The sequence below is a fragment of the Dryobates pubescens genome, chromosome 15 (genome assembly GCF_014839835.1).
Source record: "Dryobates pubescens isolate bDryPub1 chromosome 15, bDryPub1.pri, whole genome shotgun sequence".
Classification (NCBI taxonomy): domain Eukaryota; kingdom Metazoa; phylum Chordata; class Aves; order Piciformes; family Picidae; genus Dryobates; species Dryobates pubescens.
The window spans coordinates 13,605,986-13,633,051 of NC_071626.1; the positions used below are offsets into that span (position 1 = coordinate 13,605,986).

The 27,066-nt window shown below is 40.9% G+C and overlaps 1 protein-coding gene across 1 annotated transcript in view; it reads right to left on the minus strand.

The window, feature by feature from the left end:
• The window catches only part of TBXAS1 (thromboxane A synthase 1), a 246,909-nt gene that overhangs the window by 54,451 nt on the left and 165,392 nt on the right, over positions 1 to 27,066 (minus strand). The window contains exon 10 of the mRNA XM_054167849.1: positions 11,235 to 11,549. Coding sequence (XP_054023824.1) covers positions 11,235 to 11,549 — 315 coding nt within the window. The remainder of the gene's footprint in view (positions 1 to 11,234; positions 11,550 to 27,066) is intronic.

The window sequence follows — 27,066 nt, forward strand, 5'->3', positions numbered from 1 at the left end:
ATAGGACAGTTCTCAAATAGCATGTGTTTCCTACTTTTCTTTGTGTTTTCATGACTGCTGCCTCTGCACCCCTCTTGCTATCTGATGAAGTAAGGAAATGTCTGCTTGGATCACTGAAAGACCACTACATTTCTAGAGCAAGAGCACACCCAGAAATACCACTTCTCTTTCTTTCCACATTAAAAAGGGAGCATAAAATGAAACGAGGATGAACAATACAAACTCCATCTCATGATGATTAAAAGTAACACACAAAAAAAATCGTTAGAAATGGAAATTATTTAAATACATACATGCTGCCAGGGTGGTAGGGAAGGAAAAAAAACCACCACCAACAAAAACAAAAAACACCACAAATGAGGGGGGGAGGAGGTCACAAGAAGTTCATTCTACCAAGAACTGCTTTACATAATCATGAAATGCAAACTAGTTTCCATTCCTTCTGGCACAGGCTCATTTAGCCTTCACTTTGAATGCTTATTGACAAATAAATGGACGAGTTACTTCCTATTAATGCTACCTAATTTATGTACATACCTGGAGGAAAAATTCCATTTTGACCTCACATTCATACAAACTAAGATCATTTTTAAGCTATGAATATGTTGAATACAAGTTTAATTTCTTCTTGGTTGCTGCTGGGGATTTGCTGTGTCTTAACAAATTAGACATGTTTTCCTCAGCTCAGCTTTTGCACCTTGTGCATGTAATATGTGCAACTCAGGAATCTGTGTTGAAATCTCAGATAAGAGACCTTTTTTTCATCCATGATTCATTCTCTCCCTCCTCCTCTCTCTCCTATGAAGGCACGTACACACACGACTTGTTAGGTGGTTTTAGTTTCTAAGGTGTTCCCCACATCTTTCCTTCTCTGCCCATGAAATGTCCATACTGAGACTTGGTTTTGATCTTATTTTCACAGATTGAAAGAGTTATTATTGTCCTGACCAGGGAAAGTGCTAGTAAAGTAAGATTTTATCCCTGAGTCTTGACAGCACCTCAGAAATACAGATACAGGTAAGCGGAGATCCTTGCAGCAGATGATGCCAGAGCTGGACCAATGTTTTCATGCCATGAAGAATCTGCCTGTCAATTTGGGGACCTTATTCCAAATTGATGCTAACATGCTTCTTTGTTTAGTACTTCCCAGGAGACAAGTTCCTGCCTGACAAACGCGGTTGGCTACTAATGAGACACAGTATGGGGTCATGACACAGATGTTCAAGGCCACCCTCTCATTTGTAAGTTCTTTCAGGGCCAGATAGTTAGGTTCCTCTGACTTCTTGCATGTGAGGTTGTGCATAAAGGTGGCTATCCTCCCTGTCATGTGTGTTCAGCAGCACATACCTTTTGGTGTCTAACTTTCATGAAAAGAACAACAATATAGATACTAGTATAACAACTTTTTGGACTGAATGCTAGACAGACTGCCATCCAAAGGTCAGGCACTTACATCCCTGAGGGCATCTCCATTCTTGAGAAGTCATGCCATGAGCACCTCTCTTCATGCCATATGTAACTCCTCTAGGAAGACTGGTGAGAGTGCCTCTCAAAGTCATGGAGCAGGGTGGTGCTACTTACTGTGGTTTGCACTTGCTTCTTTACTCACCTCCACAAGCCTCAACTGTCCAGTGCAAAATTCAATCTACCACCCTGAAAATAATGTTACTTATCTGTAGTGAAAAAGTTAATATTGTTACAAGTAGTTACCATTGATTAAACATTGATGATAGTATTCGGGTTTCTCAGTCCTTGGGGGAAGCATCTTGTTTGCCCTATGATGTCCAGAGCAGTCCACGGGTGCAGTTTGGCTATGAATCCTGAAGAAAACTGTTACCAGCAGTGACACATTTCCTTAGGCTAAAAGCAAATGTGCTCTTTTCCTCATAAAAGCCTCAAATGGAAGTGTGAAGGAATAGAAAGATGAAGAAGATGCATCTTTCCCCTTACTTCCTCTTTAAACAAATCTGTCTAATCACATTTAAAGTGCTGTATTAGTAACATCTTCACCATTAAATGTTCCATGTCACTAGAAGAATTTATTCTTTAGCATGAACCCTGTAGCAGTGATAGTGGGTCAATTATTATGAGGATGGCAAAGTACCAGGAAAATTCAGGGGTGAAAATGAGTATCTGCTTAGCATAAATTACCTGAGACTCAGTTTGGCTCAAGAATAGCAATAAAGCAGAGCCACTGAGCAACATGTGACATTGCAAGCAAAAGATAAATTAGTCTTTATGGGCAAAAGACTTATAAGTTTGAACTGAACAAATTGAAAAATAAGGCTCTGTTTGGATTTGGTTTGGGGGGTGGGTTTGGTTTTTTTTTGCTTTGTGAAGAGGGTTAAATGAACCCTGCAATGTCAATAACAACAAAAGGTTCCTTGAAATATGGGCACATTAATCACCTCAACACCACCTCATTCCAGGTCACACAGAATCACCAGTTCACAATTATTTGAAAGGATTTTCCCAGGAAAGAAGTAAGATTTTTTTCATACTCAGGTTGTCTCTTTGGAATAGTTCTTGGAAAACCTAAAGAAGGGAGACAGTGCCAAGGTACCATGAAGGTTTAGAACACTGACTGTTCCTATAAGCTAACAGCTGACTTGTCAAAAAGCAAAGCTAAAAGCCTAAAAGACACCTTGAATGTACTAGTTGATCAACTCAACTCTTTTCATATTATAAATAACAAGACTCTCCAGGAAGTGCTTATCTTTTTAAGCAGTGCCTCTAGAGAGCAAGAGACCTGTAAATACAGTTTAAGAACTACTACAAATACATGATAAGCAGAAGGAATTGCCCTCCTGTGTCTTCGTGCTTGCTTATGCTTCTGCCAAAGGATGACTGTGGCTGCCTACAAACTACAGTTTCTGTAAAGCAGTCGTGTATGACAGGGGCCTTCAACAAGGGCCTCCAGGACAACTTCTCTGGCTGGCACTATGAAGGTGCCTAGGACAGAAGGCAGAAAAATACCTGCTAAGACTTGCACAGTGAGCAAGGTGAGCCCAAGCCTTCCTCCCTTGGTTCTTCCTCTCAGCACTTGAATCTAGAAACAGGCGTGTATCAAAGAGGGTAAACATGAGACAGGGACTGGGCTCAAGAGATTTCTCAGGCTCTCTCTCCTCATATGGCTGAGATATAAGCCAGTATAGTGACCAAAGCCCAGAGCCTCAGAGGTCTTTAGAGGTTGAAAGTTATGAAGAGTTCGGAATCAAAATAACCTCTACAACAAGAAAAGTGACTTTGGGTCTCTTGAGTCCAAAGTCTGTATTCAAATCAGTAGAGATGACAAGGAAAGAGGGAGGAGGGAAGAATGCAGGGAAGGGCTTATTGTCTTCTCCTACCTTAGCATTTGTCAACCTGTATGCAGAGAAGCACCATGAAACAAAGATACTTATCTGATTTCAGACACTCAGCATCCGTATGAAGAACTGTAGAAATATAACCTAACAGCTTTCAGTCTCTACATATCTAAAAGCATTGTTTTATCTGTTAACAACAAAACTGATTGCTGACGCTGACACCCATGAATGATGTGAGGTGCATGCATGCAATGTCTTTTTAAACAAATAATCAAAGAAGGTCATTTCCTTCAACACAATAAAGAGGACCACCATACACTATTGCTTGTGCTTACTGGGTTTGTATGTTTTATGTGTGTATGTGCCTGCATATGTAACAGCCACTCTCTTCTGTGGACTTTTTTCTGCAAACTATTTACAATTCAGTCTCCCCTGATAACTGCAAGCCTCCACCGTCAGCAATATTTGCTTAGCGAAGCTTAGTCTCTGTAGTTGCAAGCTTCTGAGAGCACAGTGCCTTGAGATACTGCATGAAAGGCACCAAACTCATGCAAATTGTTGTGGTAATTCCCTGACAGTGCCATCTCTCTAACTTTTATCTCTCATTTTCATTAATGGTCATAGAAAGTAGGTTGTGCTTCCAAGGAGATTCTCTGCAAAACCAGCTTAAAAATCTGATATACTCGATCAGGCAAGACGACACCATAAAAATGGTCCTACCTCCCACTGTTCTCTGGGACTTTTATGGGAATGGGAAGATCTTGAAATGGCAGAATCTCATTACAATAAAACATCTCTGTTAGACTGCAGAGGTATTAGTGAAAGAGGTCTTCAGTGCAAAGAACAGCATCATAACCCAGTGCAAAATAGTCTGACTCCGCTCAGGTCAACAATGATTTGACAAGTTACCCCAGGTGAGCAACTGCCACACCCAGTATGTTTGATAAATGGCAGCACCAAAGTCATAAATCATAAAGGAGGAGTGTATATATTAGTTTAGTTCAATCTGTTCCATTCACAACTGACCACAAACAGCAGTTAAAATGGAATTAAACTGTACCTTTTCCTAAATGAAACTACAGATTGCAATGACTTTGGGCTGACATCATTCAATATTATTGATGTGAAGAAATACAATTGAAACAGTCTGGTCAACACTTTCAGTCACACATACTGAAAATAACTCCTGGCCCCTTGAGCAACAGAAAAGCAAATATTAATGGGAACAGGAAGATTTCTTTCCATTAAAGAAAACTCATCAAATCTCCACTTAAATAGTGAGAGACTATGGCAGGATTTTGAATTTTAACAAGGCCAAGTGCTGAGTCCTACACTTGGGTCACAACAGCCCCCTGCAACACTACAGGCTTGGGAGTGGATGGAAAGCTGCCCAGCCAAAAAGAACCTAGGGGGTGTTGGTTGACAGCTGACTGACCATGAACCAGCCGTGTGCTCAGGTGGCCAATACAGCCAACAGTATCACAGCCAGGATGAGATCAGGAATAGTGTGGCCAGCAGGAGTAGGGAAGTGGTTGTGCTCCTGTACTTGGCATTGGTGAGGCCATACCTTAAATACCTTGTTCAGTTTTGGGTCCCTCACTGCAAGAACATTGAGTGTTTCCAGAGAAGGGTAATGAAGTTGTTGAAAGGTCTGGAGAACAGGCCTTATGAGGAACCAGCTTAGGAAACTGTGGTTGTTTAGTCTGGAGAAGAGGAGGCTGCCCTGTGCAAGAGGATGCTTGGATTGAATATTAGGAAAAAAAAAAACTTTACTAAAGGGTGGTCAGGGAGGTGATGGTGTCACTGTCCTTGGAGGAATTCAAAAAATGTGTAGACACAGCACTCAGAATATGGTTTAACAGATATGGTGGTGTTAGGTTGACAGTTGGAGTAGTGGTCTTAGAAGTCTTTCCAACCAAAACAGTTCTATATTTCATGATTCTATGAAGTTTCTTTAAATTTTATGGGTTCTAGTCAGTGGTGAAAAACTGGTTGCTAAGTCACACCAGCACTGAATAGTTACAATAGTGCTTTGTGTGGATAGGAAGTAGGATGAAGTACAGATATGCTGTACGTGGCATTTTAAAAACAGAATGGAAAACCCAGCTGGTTTTGGAGTCTCCAATGAATGTTTTACACTAATAGATGCCCTTTAAACCTTTTGCTTTTATTTACTGCTCATGACTCCTGTGCTCTCTTTCCCCTTTGTAAGGAGTACTGAATGTATCCCAAGGCATTAGTAGCAGGGAGGAGTGAGCCACTACTCTGTCCTTCACCAGACCTCTTCTGGCTATCACAGAGCTGCTGCAGCCCTGCAAATCAGTGCAGGAACTCAGGCCTTGTGTTCTGCAATCAGCACTAAGCCTTTCATGCCAATTTTTCTTGTGGTGCTTTAAGTAATGAGAGATTTATATAGACACAAGCTTAAAAACCAACAACCTTGCATTAAAACAAATGGGAAAAATTGCTACTTATAGACATTATTGTCTATTAGTGAGACTGTGAAGTAAATGCCTGAATTTGAGATTAAAATTCAGAGTGCTCCTTGCTCCAGATTTCTCTATGCTCCACATTTGTCCTCACCTCTACCTCATTCTTACACCTCTTTTGCCCTCCTAAACTGCCTCAAAGCATACTTGCCTTCACTCCCTCAGGAAAATGACCTCTTTTCAGTGGTTTAAGCTGATCTCTTTATGTTGCAACAAATCAGGAGCACATACATAGCCACTTACCACATTTCACTTATGGGCAACAAATACCTTCTCATGAGAAGTTAATTTTTTCACCTGTGGGTTTGCAATCTATTTTGTGCCGCTGCTCTTCCCATCTAAAATTGTGAAACCAGTAAAACAACAACAAAAAATTATCCTTTATAACTGTGAATGACTCAGGTTTGAGAGGAGGGAGAAGAGAGGGAGGGAGGGAGGGAGACATTTAAATGCTAAAATAGGAAGAGAGGTAAGAAAGAGACAGCTCTTATTCCCAGCATGGAGCGATTTTTCATGCCCGAAGCACTGTGGCTTAGGACAAACCACACAGGGCAGCTCAGAGTGCAGGGGGAGTCAGAAGCAAGTGTCCCTCTTCTCAGAATGAATGTGTGCTGCAGGCTTGCTAAGCATAGATGCAAAATCAGATGACAATGAACTTACTTTTACAACAAAATTATCAGCAACAAGTGCAAAACCTGCTCATAAATACCTGTCTTCTGAAGGGCTCTTTAATAACTCAGAACAGGGATCATTTTTGACTGAAATAGAGAGCGTGATGATCATGGGTGCATTCCTTCTTACCTGGTTCATGTGGATAAAAACATCTCTTTCACTACTGTATAACCTCTAACAGTTTAGAGGTGGTTAGCCACCAACCTTATAAAAATAATCTGGTCTTGAAATAGCAACCTTTTGGTTTTATTCTTCACTGTCCTCTTTTACTCATGTAGACCAGGCTAGCTTCTCAGCTGATGCATATCATCATACCTGTAGTAATCCCAAACATGTCATGCCAGTTTACAGTCTTCTGAAGGTATGACCATTCTCTGCTGCCCTCGAAAAAGATCTGTGGTCTCTGCAGAAAGTAATATTCCTTTATACACCCACAGATGTAGGCATCCTGTCTCCACTAGCTCATATTTAACTCTCTTCTCATCTTGTTTGTTTTGCCTTCACTCTATCAAGGCAAACTGCACACTGAAAAACAAGCTTACAGCAAATAGGTGCATCTTATTTTCAGTGGATGGCCCTTCACAGGGCACATGCTACAGCCCTGACGGATTAATAAAGACAGTGGGGTCAGAATCTCTACAATTTTAATTTCAGTTCATCTGTTATATTAATTATGCTCAAACATGTCTTTCTAGTGCAATTGGAGAAGACATGGGGATTCACAGGTAGAAAGGGAAGACACACCATCCAGTGAAGTAGTCACCACTCAATACCCTGTCCCTCTGCTTCCCCAGAGACAACGAAAAGCTGTGCCCTCCTTTTCCTTACAAAGATCCAGACAGAGGTGAGAAGGGCAATAACTTGCATGCCCTGCCCTCTGCAGTAACCAAGTATAGAGGTTTTTCCTGCTTGTTGGAATCTGAAATGGGCCTCTTCTGGCTTTCAGGGAAAGAGACATCATCAAGCCTCCATACTGAGCTATCAGTCAAGAAAATACCTGAAAAGTCTTTTAGCAAACAGATGAGATAGGTCGTGGAAGTAAAAAAAAAAAAAAAGAAAAAGAAAGCAAAGCAAAGCCAAAAGAGGTGACAAGCTGTGACTCACCGGAGGCACTGTCTTCTGAGGACACTTGCCTGGAAGTGCCATCCCTACAGCACATTCAGGCAGTGCGGTGGAGACAGGTAAAGGTCTCCCAAGAAAGCTCTGAGACAAACTTTGTCAGACACAACTCAGCAGTACATCATGGTCAGTCTGACCTGCTTCTCCTTTGGGCTCTCAATTCCTACCACAGGGCTGGAGCTAGACTGCTTCCAGCACCTAACGTATTTCTGCACCGCACCGCAGCAGCTTGCACCAAGCTAGCACAGGGATCTCTAATACAGCAATGCTTTGGATTTCTCCTTCCCCTTCATGCTGTCCCACTCTGATAAGGCACCCACTGTGCAAGACAGACAGATGAAGATCAGAGCAAATTCTAGCATATCCTCAAGCATAACACCCTGAGCCACCAAAATACTGCTGCATGGCCAGATGGAATGATTTTGCTCTCCTTATTGGCTATCACAAGGTCACAGCACTTTGAGATTTTGACTGGTGTGCCAAAAACCTGGAACTGCATCTGTCACTTAGAGGACCTTTTCTCAGATGGCTCTCACATGTCTTTATAAACTTTAGTAAATAAGTGTATAAATCACTCTGTCCACCACCAAAGTACAGCCATCTCTGGAATGATACACAGCAGCTGCTGTAAAATCAGACCACAGCTCTACACTATAGATTAGGGCAATAAAACATGCTGCATGAGACAACTGAAATCATTGGAGGAAGGAAGGGGGACATGGTGGAGACAATTTTCTAGTTACAATAACTGAAGGATAAATTTGGCTGAAGAGAGTACTGTGTTCAACACTTGTTTATCTGCAAATCAAAGCAGTCTTCCACCACCTGTCAAAACTACTTGACTGTACCATTCTCCATGTTCGGGCCTCTTAAAACCCTTCCTTTCTGAAAACTGAAAAGCACCTTGATAAGAACAAAGCTCATGTGCTGAGCACAAGCAATAACCTAATCAAATTTCTTAGCAACTGTCTTGACAACAAACTGTGAGCCTGTAGCTGTGATGCCTCTCCCATCGTCTCCCTTGCACAACTCAATATAGCATCTTTATATTCCCAGTTTTAAAATAGCTTCTACTCCTGTAACTTGCATAGATCTTATTATCTAGGCTAAAAGTAGTTAATGACAGTCACTAAGGGGACTGAACTGCTGCACCCTTTTCCCTGTTCTGAGCCCTGTTCTGGGCTTCTCAAGCAGTGCATGCCCCTTCCCACCCCCCAGTCATGAACTGTTTATAATAGGAAATCTTTTGAAGGCTTGCACTGCACCGATTAGATCTATGGATTTCCTGATATCAAGGACAGTAGATGAATAGCTACCCTTCTCTCCCTCTTCTCCTTGGCCATATAGCCTTATATGGGTCATCTAAAGTTATATCTGAAAAGTGGTAAAGTATGGGGAAATGATTTGAAAGATCCTTCCAATCAGTATATGAAGTAGGACAGCATGGTTTGGGTTCAGGCCACCAGTTTGGACTGAGATGATAAAGTATGTACAGTGCTGGCCTGCAAAAAACCATGAATTTAATTTGAGTGTCATCTCTCTACATCAAGTTTTAACTTCTCTGTGCTGAGTGTCCCCAGCTCCACAATTTCTCCTAGATTCTGCAAGAGCTGAATTTATTGGCAAAATATTCCTGTTAGAGACCCAAGAGAGTCAAGTATTACGTGTTAGAATTAGATTATCAGTGAAATACTACTAATATTGAGTGACAGCTCGGATAGACCATATACAACATAGGATCCATTTTGCTCTCTCACTTGGATTGGGAGCATATTCATGGTGGTTCACAGTACAGTCCCCAGGTGCATGGCAAGGGTTCCTTTAACTGGAACTAAACCAGATCAGTCCAGCTGCTAAGGGGAATCTGGTACACGAGGTGAGACTCAATCTAACCCAAAACAAAGTGTGCACCCAAGAGTCCTCACTATCTGCCGTGCAAGATGATGAATCTGTGTCTATTGGAACACACTACTTGTTAATGTAGCCATATAAACGGTCTCACTACATGAAACACCTAAAGCAATTGACTGATTGCTTACAGTTAGTTTTCTATGCACCTACATGGAAAAGTTTACTAATTCCTTTCTCCATCAAAAGGCAGATATGGAATGACATCACACACATTTCATGTTGAATACTTCTCCCAGCAATCTCATTTTGCCTTCTTAGGCTGCCAGTTTTCAGGAACTAGTGAAGAGAAGAAACATTTTTCTCAGGGGTGCATAATAGGGGTTTCTATGTGTAGTTCTGCCACCATTATTAATTAACTAGTAAACTGCACACACTCCAGGCCAGGTTGCACCCTTGCATCCTTGCAGTCCTTAAGGAAGTCAGTTGAACTAACCACAAACGAGGGCATAATTAGGTCTGCCGTATTCAAATGAAGAAGTAAACACACTCCATCTGGAGAGTTGCAGAGCTAATAACCTAAGAATATAACCCAAGCTCTATAGGTTAGAACGTAACACATCAATGGTTTCATTGTACTGAGTTAACTCACACCAAAGCTATGAAGCATGCACTGGGAAAAAGCTCTGTGGATCAGTTTGTGCAGTCCTCACTTTTGCTGCTGTTATCCATCTGCACCCTCAGAGCAAAAGCAATCTTGTATGGAGAGCCACCACGCTCAGAATCTCATCATGCAAGACAAAAGAAGACATTATTTGAATACACAAATCCTGGCAAGATCAAAAGGAGGGAAATGGTAACTTTTGAATGGGCACACCTGCACAGTCCAGAATTTTCTATCACAGAAAAGTAAAAAAAATTATATAATTCTTTTCCTTTTCTCTAAGTACAACACAGAGCATGGAATGCATAAAAAGCAAGAAACTCCCTAAACTGTACAGTAGATGTTTTCAACACGCAAATCCAGCAGCTAAAATCTTGCAAGACAGTCATATCTGCTGTCATTTCATTCCTACTAGCCTCATGATCTATTACAAAATGTTAATGAAAAAGAAAAAAACCCACTCAGACTGAATTCTCATAATTAACAGCCTGTGCAGAGAGTGTAGGGTGGAAGAATGGCTGCTGCATCATCTGCTAATAAACAAAACATTGTCAGCAATGATCCAGGAAAAATAAATGCCCTTGGTGAAAACAGTGAAGGAGAAGTAACTTGAACAAAGTGGAAGAGAGTATTAAGCACCATGAGGTTTTTTTAAGCATACACATACATTTTGCTGCCAGAAATAAACAAACTATGGAGATTGAAAGCAAAACTTTGCACTTTACGGTTCATAAGACTGTTTTTCATATCCTCACAAAGATCAGTAAATAAAATTGACCACATTTTATCTGGGAAAGAGGGGGAAAAAAATAGCAATGTCTAGTTTTAGGGTCTGGTGACAGCTGGTTTGTTTCAAGAATGTACAATATTTTGCAAATGTTAAGCTTTCACTATGACACAAAGTTTCTAGACCATGTCTTTGGTTGCTGTAAAGTGACATTATTTGACAGTTTAAAAAGCCCAAACCCTGAACAATGTATATTAATTTTGAATTTTTGGCTGAAAACCTTAATAAAATGTGAATATATTTACACATAACTCAGACAAATAGGGGTCAGGCAGGTGTCACAGTGGCATGAACACATTCACAGTGCCTTGCTCTCTGCATGAAGCTCCACACCACCATCTCTTACTCACGTGTTTTGCTGAGAACTCATCAACCTCCTGAAGTACCTTCTCCTGGCACTCTGGATTGGTGGCAAGCAAGTAGGTGGCAAAGGACAGTGTACTAGTGGTGGTCTCATAACCAGCAATCAGGAACAAGAAAGCCTGGCCTGCTATCTCATCCTCTGTTAACATCTGCTGAACCTTTCCAGATGGGAGCCTGCCAGCAAGAGGTGCCTTGTTCTGCCTGGGAGCAGCCGATGAATTGATCGCATCCAAACACGCGGCTGCCAGGGAGTCAGATGAGTGGCGGGAGTCCAGCATCCACTGAAGAAAATCCTTGCGCCTCTGCAGAATATAGGATGAGAAGAAGCACAAAGAACAGGTCACAGAACAATGCCTTTACCCATGGGGAATGGAGGGAGAGAGTGGTTTCCTATTGATACTGCCCATTTGGCTCACAGAATGGTTTAGGGTTGCATCTACAATAATTTCTGTGCCACCTTAACAAGACAGGACTAGAAACGGATGTCAGTAAATTAGTGCCCCTTGTTGTGAGAAGGTACAGTTATGACCACTTCTACCAATACAGCAATTGTTAATTTATTTATTTTTTAATATATTTGCAGAAAAGCTATACAAGCATTCCTCTACCATTAAGCCTGCTTGGGTGGCTTGTTTCTGCAAAATGCCCACTGAATCACTCTACTGCTATGAAAACTGCTTTCTTTCACACTAGTTGCTGACAGAAAAACTCCAATAAACAGACCTATGGACAAGAGTGAGTTGACTTCAAACCACTCTGGACAGCAGGCTTGATTAGGCTTTGAAATATAACCCAAAAGGTTTGAATTGACTTTTGGGAGTGGGCATAATAGAATTGTGTTGAACCTAAGCCATAAGGCTATGTGATTGATTTTCAATTCCTCAAATACCAACAGAATACATGATAGCTCAAGGACTCAGAGTGACTGCAGTACCAGAACATGACAACTTGTGCAGTGGGATGGACAAAAGAAAGGACCTAAGTCTTTTTTCAAAAGAAGAACACAAAACACTGTAAAGCTGCATTTAGCTGTTTAAAAGAAATCAGATGAATTATTTCTTAGATATTATAATTAAGAGACAGTAGAAAAAGAAAGAGCCAGAGAAAACAACAGGCAAATAAGATAAGAGTGAGGAAGGACTAATTAATTATAAATATCAACAGACTTAATCAGATTGTTTTGTTTTCATGAGACATGGGAACAGAGAGCAGTGAGATAACAAAAGAGGAGAAATACTTAGTGTCCTGTGCATAGCTCTGCTGCCAACAAACTATTTATACCTATCCACAGGCAGAGAGGAATGGTTATTTTGAGGTTTGACTATCACAAGGGATTGGCACACTGCCTCTTTAACCGCTCCTTTCCATCACCCCACAGAACCTTTCATTTTGCACATGTGCATTACACAAATGTAATAGTAGCCAAATAGCAGCCAGTGCTGATCACTGCACACTGACAGACTATAACAAACTGGTCAGACTGCATTATCTCCAAGGCACAGGATACGTGCTTTTCCCTCAGTAAGTGACAGCACACAAGGCAACATCATACACATTGTGCGGAGGGAATGAGCTCCAGCTCTGAACATACTCCCTGGTGCCTAGATTTAGGCACAGTTTCTATGTTCAAGTTGGCCATGCCTCCTTAGTCTCTTATTTCTAATACAGCAAGCCAAAAGGTGCAACTGGCAGGCCAAAGTCATAGTCTTCCAGCATGATAGGATGCCTCTACTCTTGTATGTTCCTCTAGGCTGAAGGAAACAAGACTTCATGCATCCATCAGCTGCAGATAGCTAAAAAGCTCATTTAACATTTCCAGGAAGGGCTTTATTCACATTCTGAAAGTCCATATATCGCACCATGCTTTGGCATACCCTATGCTTCAGGGATTTTGCTGGTGCATATATACAGGTTAGGCCTTTTTAAAAATGATTTAAAAATAAATAAATAAATCAGGCCAGTTCCAGCGTGTTCGTTAGTGTGTAGATAAACTAGCAGAGTACAGCAATAAACTCCCTCTGCAGAGATATTCCCTTTTATCCATAAGATTAATCATCATCACCTAAACTACCTTTATAACATAAAAGTGTATAATTATATTCATATTCAGTTGAGTTGTAAGACTGTGATATACTATAGTTCAAACACTGTACCATTTGGTATGGTTCTGTATTCATCCTTCTCAGGCTGTGAATTTTCTTCTAAGCAAACCCCTTGCTCTCTGAGGTTTTGCATTTCCCAGTCATGAGCTGTTGGCTGACTCTGGTCTTATATTTAGGCAATAAGCTCTCTGGAGACCCAATAAGATATTTCTCCAGCCTTAGACAAAATCAGGTCCCGGCCTTATATAAAGCATGTGGTTATTGCTATGATAGCACAGTAATAATCCTAATGACTAGTGAATAAAATTTCATTCATGAGAATTTTTGCTGAAAGCAAACTTAATGAATGCTAGCACAAGTGAATATTCCCAAGAATGCGCTCTGAAATGCCTCTGCGGCCATTTTGAGGAGCTCTTTTTATTACAGACATAATGCATTTGGTTAGGAATTTAAAAGCTTGTCTTGTTGCAGAATCTGTTTATAAGGTCACCCTACCAGGAAACAACGAGATACCTTATCTGTGCTATGTAATTTGTTCACAGGTGAGCAGGGGTTGCTAGGTACGATGGCTTCATAAACAATCCTCACAAAACCAACATTCATTTGTAAAAACTACTTGAATAATAGGGGGGGAAGACATAAAATCAGAAAGATGCAAGCCTTTTTTTCCAAGCTGATTCTATAGAGTGGAAGAAGATAATATTTTAGCAAAGCTTCTCTTCCTTATAGTTCATTCTACTTCACTTTAGGCATCAGTATAGAATGCAATGTAAAAACAATTGTCATCCATCCAAGCAAGAGAAAATATTTCCAGGGTTATAACCAGTCATAACCAAACATATTTTTCTTCCACACCATCAGGACAGGAAAAAAAAAAAAAAAAAAAAGTCACTCTGATTCAAAAACTTCACAATGGCAATAGAAGCAAACACTAACATAAATCCAGATATAATTGGATTGTTAAGTGCTGGAAATGAGGAAAATGTATCTCATGAAAATTCACAGGGGTTTTCTCCCCTTTGGTTGACAGTAGGAGGTGAAAGGAAAAAAACCAACAAAACAAAAAAATAAGGCTTTTTTTTCAGTTCCAAAACAGACCAGGTACTGGCAGTGTCACTGCACAAAAACATTCTCTGGTCATCGCAGACAGCTGTTGCCTTCCTTCTTCCATCAGGGGCATTTGTTTGATTTTCCTCACAAAAAGCAGAAGTCTGTAATAGCCTCTATCCTGTCCTCTGACACTTGCATAGTTATGTTACAATGGTCTCAGAAACAAGCTCCTGCTTCAAAAGAACACAATGGACTCTTGTTTTGCCTTTGTACAATACAGAGCCTATCATTAAGCCAATAAAAATTGGATGGAAAACTACCATTTGAAAAATAAAATAAAATCTAATTTGAATGCAGTATGGGACAGGGTGTATGTCTAACTCGGTGGTGACACAGACATCCCCTTTGAAATATATAATAAGACAAGCCTTCGCTTTCAGCTTCCCCAAGATAGACACCTTGAAATATATTTCCTGACACCAGTGTTCTGGGCCGTATCATTTCTCTCATTAGTCTCCTTAAACATCACCTGGCCATGCAGAGAAATCATTCTGCACAGAAGCGTAACGAGCTATGTGCTGTGCACTGGAAGAATAGATGTGTGCTAGACTGGGGAAGGCCAATTCCGCTGCATCTATCATCCCTCCTCAAATCAGCGCTTTTAAGTTTTGCAGCTGTCAGAAGATGACATGCTCACATGCATGATGTATCGTGAATTTTCTCACAGGAGGTAAAGGTCCTGCAGGGGCAGGAGAGGTCTCCATCTCTTTCTCTCCTAAACATGGAACTGTGCTTTCATCTACAAGACTAGCACACCAGCTGACCTTTTGGCAAATTCACCACTGCTGTGTGGATCCAGAGGACCCTTGGGCTATGCTTTTGGTAGAGAGACTGAGTCACTCAGCACCAGAACAAGAGGACACGGTCTCAATCAGTGCCAGGGGAGGCTCAGACTGGATGTTAGGAAGAAATTCTACACAGAGGGAGTGATTGCCCATTGGAATGTGCTGCCCAGGGAGGTGGTGGAGTCACCATCATTGGAGGAGTTTAGGAGGAGACTTGATAGGCTGCTTGGTTGCATGGTTTAGTTGATTAGGTGGGGTTGGATGATAGGTTGTATGCGATGATCTTGAAGGTCTCTTACAACCTGGTTTATTCTATTCTCCACAAGGTGAAGTAAAAAATTACTTAAGGACAACTACCAAATGTGTATCAGTTGGAATTTTTTATTCACCATGCTGTGATTTCACTTGTGTTTTCTACAAACTATACGCAACTACAGTTCAGCTCCCCATTTTGAGTTCAAAAGAGCCCAGAACTACAAAAAGCAACTTGAAGATGAATCAAGGAATCAAACTAGGTGACACAATTGATTGGTATTCTGTAAAGCACTTGCTGAGGTGCAAAAGTCATACAAAATGTGATGCTGCTCATAGAATACCAGTCACAGTAAACTGTGCAGACCCTCCTAGCCTTTCTCCAGTGCTCTAATGGCATCTTAAAAAAGCAGAAGCTAAGCTTCAGAATCCTTATCTAACAGGTAGAAAGCTCACATCTCATATTATTTCAGTTTCCTACAGACTTGTACAAACACTGCTATATTAGTTCATATCCAGGTCATTTTTGTAAGTTTGATTTAGCAACCATCTCTTTAAGTGAGACAAACCTGTGTCACCTTGAATTTATCAGCAGAGCACTGCCGTAGCTACCCAGACACTTTCAAAAGAGCAGCACAAAATGCAGTCCCACAAAAACTATCATTTTGCCAAACTGCTTTGAAAGGATCAAATCACTCCCTAGCATTAGCAGCTTTCACTCAGTTTCTCAGTGAAATCACCAAAAAAGCCAGTCTCTCTGCTAATACACCCAGTCCCAAAACATTTCAGACAGATCATCTTCTTGCTTGAACTTCGAAGCTGGAATTAACTGGGAGGACAGAGCTGGCAGCCCTCAAATTTGTGTGTATGAAGGTTTAGGACATGGTGCTCTCACAGGTGATGCTCAGCTCTAGAGAGACCTGGAGCCTGCTGAACTGCAGGGTGCAGCCATCATTTGAGAATGGCTGGGAGGATTTTGGTCTGGCAGAAAAGGAAAAAAAACAACTTTTGTTTGCATTTGTTAACATCAGCTGGTGAAAACACTGCGATGTTTTTACTGCAAATGGGCTGAATGTCTGGGGGCAGGCACGTCTTGCATTAAAAACCTGAATAAGTTTCATGAAAAAAAAATAGTAATTCACTGAGTACCCACTTGGAAAGTGGAGCAGCTTTTGCCAGCCAGATTTGATCTTAATATTTGTAGTGAGACCCCAGACTGAGACAATTTGGTGTAACTGGATGTATTCTGCTATTTTCATATATTATCATCACTAAGCTCCTATGCAAGCTTCTGGCAGTAGCTCACAACAATGAAGGAGCACTCTGAGTGTTCAGTGACACCGCATTTGACGTCAGGAGATGCAGCAATGACTTTGGTTTCTACTTGACCAAAAAAAGAGAAAAGAGAAGGGTCCCTACAGTTATGTTGCAAAAATGCCACATGAAATGCTGAGCAGGCCCAGAAGGAACATGTAAGTCAGCAAATCAGTGAAAGTACCTCAGCATGGAAAGTATTACACATAACAAAACATATATATTTTATATATATATATATATATTACACATAGAAGATATCTGCCTTTAAACAACAAAAAAAAACAAGAGTAAGCATATATCCAAGTACGATATGGCTTTCATTGGCTGAGTTTGACACTAAATCTGCAGAGAGGCCATATGAATGACTGGTTAAAGCACTGGCCTCCTCAGAAAATGGGATGCTTAAAGCTGCCCTCCTTTTATTACTTTTAAAACACAGTTCTGGTGCAGCATGTGTCCATAAAATCAGCATAACATGGATCAAATCTTATAAAATCCTGAGGAAAAGCTAATGATGATCTCAAAAGACCCTTTAAGACCTAGGATGAAAACAGATTTACACAGACTCAAAGAGTTTAAGGCAAAAGCACCATTACATGAGGGAAAGAGGCTTGGAAGGAACTCAAATTATTTACTCCATCCCCTTGCCACAAGGCAGCATCAGCCAAACCAACACTGACAGCTGTTTGTCTAACCTGTTCTTAAAATCCCAGCCGAACTTTAGCTTCCTGCAGTCTCCTCAGGCAGTCCACCCCAACACAGAACCATTTTTGCAACTGCTTTCCCCTCCTCCTGTGCATCACTGCAGATACTGCTGATTGTTAGACTTCATCCAGCTATACCTGTAACATTTGAGGTATTTCCACATTTGAGTACATTCCACAACATGTACTCCCAGATGTCTCTCTCTATACATATATATAAAATTTCAGTAGGTCTTTAACAAAGCAGATCTTTAAAAAAAATAATGTACTGCTGAAAAATGCAAAACTGTTTTCATGTGGTACTGCCTCCATTCACAAAGTAAGGGAGAAGAGTGCTCAGGGACTGCTGGCTTCTTCCTCAAAATCTTGCATTTTTCTGACTTTCAGAATGCTAAATTAAAGTAAGAGCATTAGTAACCTACAGAAGCATAGGCATGCTTAATTCAACCAGCAAAGAAAGCTGAGGGGAAGTCTTAAACCCAGTTTTGTTAGGGACCCATCTCCTTTCAGCTTACGCTGCTGACAGTGTCACTAGAGGGCTCACATCTTGAAAGACAACAGCCTCCTCCTTGAGACAATCCCATACAGTCCAGCAATGAAAATAAATTTGAATTTCAGATTCAATTGCTAGTGAATGGAGAATGAGCAAGTAAGTGTTTCTAGCTGAGACAAGCTTATCAGAGCTCTGTATGGTTCTTGTAGAAGTAGGTTGTTTTTAATTTTAAGTGTGTGGATCTGTTGACCGTGGCTGAAGTGACATATAGGATGCAAAGATACTACAAAAGGTAGTAAAATAAGTAACACACCTGTTTGATTGTTTCATTACTTATATGGGCCTACAGAGAAACCTATGGCTCACCAACAGCGCCAGAAACCCTTCCAGTAGCTCTTCACTGGGAAACCAAGGGATTACCTGCAGCCTGGCCCATTTACACCCCTAACGAACAGACTGTTGTCTCTGAGCCTGGGAAGTTTCCTTCCAGAACCAAGATGAGCTGAGTGAGATGGGTGTCTAAAAGAAGTTTTATGTTTCTACATGAAATTCAGCCTAATAGCAAGCATCATGCAGCTTGTGGCAGTCAGTTGGCAACTCTGCCATGCTGAGCTGGCAGCCTCACCCCAGAGCACAGCACAGTAGCATAACCACAGTTCCTTCCATCACATGCATGCATAGGGGAAACTAGAAAATTTCTTCCACATTTCCCAATCCTTGCATCATGAGCAAGAGAAAGAGGTAGCAAATAACAGTGGACTGCATTCTCCTTATTCTTTATTTGCAAAACATTTAGGATAACACTCTAATAATGACTTTGACATAAGAATACAAACAATACATATTAAATTTGTGTGTGCAGTAAAGGAGCTCCTCCTGCCCCACATGTTTTAGCACTTGCTTATGAGGTTATAAGAATACACAGTGGGCAAACACAGCAAGAGAAGAAATAATTGGGTGCTGAAGAACAGCTTGGGTTGAGTCCTCCCACATACACTAGTGTGTGGAACAGTCAACCACCTCCCAAATGGGCAGTGATCTGACCACGCTGCTCAACACTGAATGCACACATCCTCTCCCAAAGCTTATCTGGTGTCCCAGTAAACCATCCAACAGCCCTCCCCTCTGTACTGCTTAAATGAGGAAGGGAGGATGCAGGAAGGGAGTGTTTCTGGCTAAGTGTCTGACACACAGAAGCTTGACCCTCTGCTGATTCAAACTGCTGACTAAAGGCTGCTGTTGCAGGCAGCCCTCTGCTCCTTCTCTGTTTGCCACAGATTGTATTTCCTTAAATTTGATTCCTGATTAATAACCAGTTCTGGATTTAACAGGTTTCCATGCATTTTCTTGAATGTTAGACATCTCATTACTGCTTCTTTAACCTTTGTTCTTCTTGCCCTATATAGCCTCTTTAACATGCTTGCAAAGCCCCATCACTCAGTTTAAAGAGCCATCAGGATGTTTCTGGGCCATCCTGGGAATTTACTCTTCACATTCTGTCCATCCTTCTCCCTCCCCATCATTTGACACACACTTTGAGGGAAGGAACACCAGTTATTTGGGTTTGTGATGGCCTTCAGTAATTCTGGATAACTAACATACACTTTGAACTAATTATGGCTGTGACACATAAATGACATGCACTGTTGAATAAATTAAAAAAAAAAAGAGTATAGTGTTATTTATGTTCTTTATTAACAATATGGAAATAAACCACTTGTCTTTTCAGTTACTTCTCTGAGCAACGGCTCTCCACTGCTGGCAGGCAATCCTGCTGCTGGCTTATCCATTCATCATCACACCTGCAACCTACATTAGGATTTATCCTAGATCTTCAGCTACATTAAACTGGCTTTTACCTACAGTACATAAATTGCCTCTACACCCAACTCTCTGCTTGTGTGCATGAAGGGGTACAGGTTTCTGATGCAGTGGCTGAAAGCAGCACTGGGAAAGAAAGGATTATTTTCAGCTACTTGGTGACCAATAACAAATTGTGTTATCCTCTGCAGTTTCATGGATGCTGGGCTCAGTTATGGTTTTTATCCAATAGATGGCTCCTCAGTAGCAGGAAGGATTCTCCCCCTGCTCTCCTTTCTTTTGCAGAGTTTCCATTTGACTTTCTAATATTTACACAGCTATTATCTTGCAAATATAGGCATTTTGTGCACACTGATAAACAGACAGGAGAAGCACGTGTGTGTGAATTAAAGAACAAAGGAAAAATTTGATGGCATTTTACATATTTCATGCCACTTTGTCCTCTGTCAGTACAGGGACGCATGAAAAATGACAGTCAGGTAGCCCTGCAGTCTGGAATGCTTCCTAAAGTCAAACTAAAAAAAACAACCCCAACAAAACAAAAAACACACCAACACAAAAAACCCACTTCAGAAACACATGAATATTAACAGCATACCAGAATACCAGCTGTCTTTCTCCCCAAAAATAGGAAGACATCTCCCACATCTTCCATGTCCCTGACTGAGCAATACTTCAGTAACTTACAGGCATCATTACTCCTCTGTCAATGAAAGATTTTTCACAAGAAAAAAATAAATTAAAAAATCCTGTGTGTAATTATTGGTATAATGAACCAGGAGAGCTCTGTGTAATTGGCAGGGTGCAAGTTAACATCATTATGAGCAATGCTGCCATTTCTGAGCTGGGGAAAGAGAATATGCTTTTGTTGTTTTCCAGAAATAAACATAATCAGAATAATAATAGCAAAACTAGAGACATTAATTACTTTCAGACAAATCATGATTATCCCATATACATGCTTGTGGCTTCTCTAAATCAGAAGAGCAGTGCCCAATCATTTCGATCTTGAGATCTTTCTGGTATCTCACTCAGATCTTGTCAGACACCTGGCAGCAATGCTACTTTGGGGACTGTGACCTTCTGGTCAGACCACTCAGTTAAGTGAAATGTGAAAATAGAATACCTCCAATTAATAATAAATCTCATGGAAGCCGAGGCATGGCTATTTAAATCCCTACAGCATGACACTCCAATGGGCCATGAGTATCAACCCACTATACCTGCTGCTAGGATCTAAAACAACAACAATCTTTACCCTTGAAATATTAAGCTGGTTTGAAAAGTGGAGGAAGGCACCAGTTTACTACAAATATATGTAAGAATATAGCATCTTATCATTAGCACAATTAAATTTCTCTTTCTTGGCAGTTACTATGACTTTTGTCCCTGTTTAAAAATGAACACAGTCATTCTTTGCATTTCAGTGCTCCAACAGGGCTTGTCTAGCTCCATAACTCAAATTTTTGAAAATTTGAACCAGCTTGCCCTTTGCTCACTCATCATGCTTGATCATGGGCTGTTACATTTTCCCTTTACTCTTGAGTAGAGAAACAGCAAACATAAAGGTAGCCTCATGCTCTGCTGACCCCTGAGCTGGCTTGAGGACCCTCTGCATGCCCAAACCCCAGCACTGATATTTCTTTTAAACTGTTCAAGAAGCAGATTTAAGCCCTGACCAGTCTCAATACTGGTGAAACACAAATGCACCATCTATCCTCCTGTCTCTCCCTAGGGACGCTGCAGGTAGCAGAACTTACCCAGACACAAAGCAAAGCCTGCCGACTTACCTCCTCCTCTCAATTTTAAGGGTCCAGGTTAAAAACACGCTAAATATCAGAGTTCATAACTGAAATACTAACAATAATTTTTGCTGTGGAGCAGTTTAAAATGGGCAGCAGTGATATTCATTAAGCTGTTAATAATGGATTATGGCACAAAGCAATTTATCAAGTTTCCATTGTAATTAAAATCACTGAATATTTGGGCACTTGCACCTAGCTCTCCCTGCTTCTGAAGCTTTACATTTTAATGTGAATTATGGCTCCCTCTCCCCAGAGACCTACTAAAAAGCCTATTTTAATTGCTATGTTTTTAATTGAGATTACATTATTAAAAAGTGTACATTTCTGCTGGAGAGGAAGGAGGTACTCAGCTCCCTCTAGTCTCTCCTAGATACAGCTTGCTTATCCCCGTGGGAGGGAAAAATGAAGGATAGTCTCTGTGAAGAAAGTGAAGAAAGCCCCACACAGTCACAGGCTGTGAAGCCAGAGCAAGGCTGCCATTGACTGCTGCGGATGCAGGATTCCCTAGGCAGATTTCTGGGGAGAGAGAGGAATCAGTGCAAGCATTCAGGCTGCTCTTTAGCAAAAGGCAGACGGAGGAACACCACGCAGTGATTCCTGCCTCGCAGCCAGCTGACATCAAGGGCACATTTTAGAAAGCCTGTCCTCAAGGTTTCCAGTGACAGACAATCTGTTGTTTTCCATAATAAGAAACTCTAATGTTAAATTATCCTCAAAATCCAGATATAGTCACGAGCTCATGGGGTCCAGCAAAGACCTCCAGATCTGGGAAGGAGAGGCAGTCTCCGGTGCAGCTTAGGCTGACAGCAAAAAAAGAGTACTGCCCCAGCAAAAAATATCTGCTGACCTGTGTGCATTGATATGGTCAGACTGACCTGCCACCAGGTCCAAAAGAAAAGCAACTTCATGCACTTGGTATCCAATGCAGGCCACATAAATAGTCTCCAGTTGGCAAGACAGCTTGTCAATGTCACTTACAGATAGGAGTATGGATCTACTTACTAAGTTAAATAGACACAAGAGAAAAGGGAGAAATATCAAAGGAGTGGAAAGTAGATGTGAAACATCATGGAACTGCTTTTTGGTAACTGCTTCGGAAAAGGTCAGAATGTATTGCAATCAAGCAAGCAAGCAGTGTGTGGGGCTGAGAGAGGTTATGGTAAGGAAACAGAGACACAGAGAGACTAAACCAGACAAATTAAAGGACCATGCACTAACACCACAAATGCTGCAACTCCTTTCCAAGTACTCGGAGCAACTTAGAAAGGAAGGACGGTAAACCAGTAACAGATAAAAGAAACACAAAAGAAGCGAAACATGAAAGACCAAACTGAAAATGCTAAAACTGACAGAGAAAGGAGAGGTTCTGTTATTGCAATCAGGTCAAGTGATTTTTTTTTTCTAAATTAAGAATTTAGATGATATACTCTAGTCACATGCGTCAGAAGAAAGTCTGTTTGTAAAGTGTAAGCACCCAAACGTGCCATTGCCCTGAATGGCACGGCAAAACAAACACAAAACTCCCAGTCAAGAGATCCCTTGAAGATTTAAATCAAGAGGGAAAAAAAAACAGAAAGGCAAGAAACCAAACAAAACCCCAAAACACCTCACCCACACCAAAAAACCAACTATGTAAATGACCATTAGATCTTACACCGCAACTTGGCATTAAAGGCCACCACTCTGTTAAGCAGAAAATTAATTTCAAATTATTTCATTTTATGGCAAGATTACCTTTCTTTTTTGCTGATTTGGGAAAAAACACACCCTGGATGAAAACCAGATCACAGATTCAGCAGAAAAAAGGAGGAGCATTCAGTGAGCTAAAGTTGGACCTTCTGAGAAACTTGTGAGGGACAGGCCACAAGGGTAACATACAGAAGAGATGAAAAGCTGTAAGAGATGGAAGGTACAACAGGAATGGATTGTGCATATCTGCAAGGTGACATTTTTTCCTCTAAGCCAAAGGGATGAATACCTAGACTGTACTATGAAGGAAAACAAACGACAGGAAGTGGGAAAAGACACATTGTGGAAGATTAAATTTATGTTGAAGGAATGACAAAGGGAAACCCTGCTTCCAAGCCTATAGGAGAATGACCTTGAAAGGCAGGCATAACACTGCTTAGGCTGGATGTCTTGCACAGATGAGAACATGCAGCAGAAAGGCCACATTACTTACTGGTTTGGCATGTAGCAAAAGGTATGTGACTACATCAGACTTTGTCCGTACTGCTACAAAAGAACAGCATCTAGAGATGCTCAGCTCCATTCCAGAAAACTGCTATCTTTGTCTTGGCACTAGACACAGCAAAGTCACATTGGGTACATGTAACTTCTGTGACCCAACACCCAGAAACATTTCCCCAAAGAAACACAGTGACCAACAGGTTGCAACAGCCTACATCCAATTATTTCCTCTGATCAGAGTATAAGGAGAGAGTCTAACTAACCAGGGTACAAACTTTATGTCTAAGGTCATGAAACAGCAGTATTGAGTACTAGGTATAAAAAGTATTAAAGCCTATGCCACATCCTTCTCAAACAGATGGCCTTTCAGAAAGATTTAATCAGACATTGAAATGCATGCTGCGAATACTCATTACCAGCACAGGATCAGGCTGGGACAAGAGGCCAGCACTGACGTTATTGCCTACAGGGAATTACCACAGGCATAAACAGGATTTTCAACATTTGAAGTTCTCTATGGATAGCAAGCCAGGGTCTCTTTGCCGTCATAAGAGCGGTTAAAGCAAAACATTCACAATGGGGTGGGCCAGGTCTAGGTTGCAAAGCTGAAGCAAGAGACCCAGGCCTTTATAAGGAGCAGCCACAGTTTTTTTGGCCACCTCCTCCATTTTTTTGCCTTTGCTGGTCAAGCCACCACAAAGATCAGTGACATGAAACAGTGTTTCCTGGATCCCACCTTGAAAGCACAATGAATGATTGAACAGAGCTATGGCCATTTCCTCCCCTTCAGCATCAAAAACAGGCAAAAGCAGGGTACAGTCACAACAACCAGCACGTAGAACAGGCAAGTAGGCCTGGAAAAAAACAAAACAACACAACCAACCAACAAAAACCCCACCCACAAGCCTTCTCCCCCTCCCTACTCCCTCCCCTCTCCCCAAAACCAATACCAAACGAAAAACCCCAACAAACCCCATCACTTTCTTTTCTTCTACTTTTTTTTTTCAGAGAAATTTCATTGCAAACATTAGTTGAAAGATTCCTAAAGCTATCTTTTTTTGCCTGGATTTTTGGTAAACAGTATTTTAAGTGACTGATTTTCCCATACAAACACAGTTTTTTAAAGTCACTAAAATTCTTGACATAATCAACAATTGAGTATGTGGGTTTATTATTACTCTGTATGAAAAAGCCTTTTTTCAACATGACAAATCTCACCCTTAATTAAAAGATGTTTCTCATATGCTGTAGATCAGCAAAGCCAAATGTCCATCTTCACTTCCCACACTGGCTGGCGAAAACAAGAGGAAAATGAACGCAACCCTTATTGACAGAAGCATTTAAGTCTTTCCTCCCTGTAACTCTGAAGGCATCCTGTTGGCCTAATGACTTCCTGTGGATTAATGTTGCTGTAGGAAGCATCTGAGACTCCCACATTACTCCTCAGAAAGGTGGAAAATGACCAATTTTTGGAAGGCTTTCTGAAGATGCGTGGTGTGGTTTCTCTTAGAAATATCCTACACAGACACTGAAATTTTCCCATTACTGTCTGCAAGATCATTGTCTGGTACTCCAGATAACACAAACTTCACCAGACTAATCAGTAAACACCCTGGTGCATTTCTATCCTTTGGCACAAGTCTTTGCTCTTGTAAACTGAAGCATGTAAGTGGTGCACCAAGAACTTGGTGAGATTGACTCCAATTGTAGCTGAGGTGGGACACATGAAATACGAGATAGGGACACCACTCTTGTCACCCTCTACCGATGAAATGAAGATACACCACAGTGGCTGAAGAAGATTAAAAAGGAGTGGAGAGAGATGGAGGTATTGGAGAGTCCCAGATGTCAATAATATATTGTTATGGTTGCTGCAATGTTTGCTGAAGTGGGGCAGATAATATACACATGATACCATCTGCCTCTTCCTTGTCTAGAATCCATAAAGTACTCTGATCCATAACCAAGGCATTAGAAATGGTGTAATAAGAGCAAAGGGTGAGTGATAGCAAGCAGATCTTGCATGTACTTGCTGGCAGCAGGTAACCAAGCAGACATTTGCTACCTCCTTGTGACTGGAGTGCTCATAAAGCACTGGACTCACAGGTGTGCTGGGCTGCAGAACAGGGACAGATGCAGCAGTAATGCAAAACTCTTCCTGCTTCTCCATCAACACACCTCAGGGAGGTGAGAAAGTCACAGCTCTTGTTACTTATTCTGTCCTTGATCTCTTTTGAGAAAAGAGACTGTAGAATTGCATTTCATGATGAAAGCACCTCAGCCAGACACTTCAGCCAAGGCCTGAAACCAAAAGATCACATTTTGCAATTCATTGTGGGAAAGAGAACAAACTGATCAAGAAATCTCAACTGGTGACCAAAACTACTAGGGATGTCAAGCTCATGTTCGTTTGGTTTTTTGAGGCCTTGCTATGTTTAAATGCCTATTTCAGAAATCCTGAGGAAGTTGTAATAGTCATTACATCTTGAAGGGGAAAGAAAAAAAGAAAGAAAAAAGAAAAACAATTTCCTCAAAAGTGGATCCTAAAAGCAAGCAGTAATGGCTTGGTTTTTAAAATTAGGTGAAAAACTAGAATACTTCTTAGTATAATCCCTCTTACAATCGCTGCCGCCCAAGCACAGGCATCAGATTTAATGTTCTAGAGATTTTGAACATATGTTAAAATTACAGTTTTCTTCTTAAAACAGCAGAGATACAGGTTTAAGATTTGGGCTCAAGCCTATAATTAGCACAAATGCTCTCTAAATCGTTAAGACACTCATTAACCTTTCTGGGAAGCCCACTTCACATTTCCTCCCAACAAAGGCAGTGGATAATGGCATAACCAAACCATGCCAACAGAAAACATACGTCTTACAGACACAGAAAAACATAAGGCACAAGATGATCTTTTGTTTTACTGACCTTATCAATCAGTAAAAATTGATTATTTAGTACTGCCATATAGTGTATGCCCTTAAATGGACATCACTTTCCTTCAAATACAAACAAGTTTTCCTCGGTATTCTACAAAGGCAGGAAAACTGCACAGCATTAGAATGTGTCTAATCCTCCCATCTGCTGTTTCCTTAGAAAAATATTTACTTTTAAACATCTGTACTGCATTTCCACAGTTCAAACACACACATAGCTCCTGGAATGTACATAGTATTTAGCAAATTTTTAACTAAGTTTTCTTAGTAATTGTATAGTTTTCCCTTGACAAGGAGAGGATCAGAC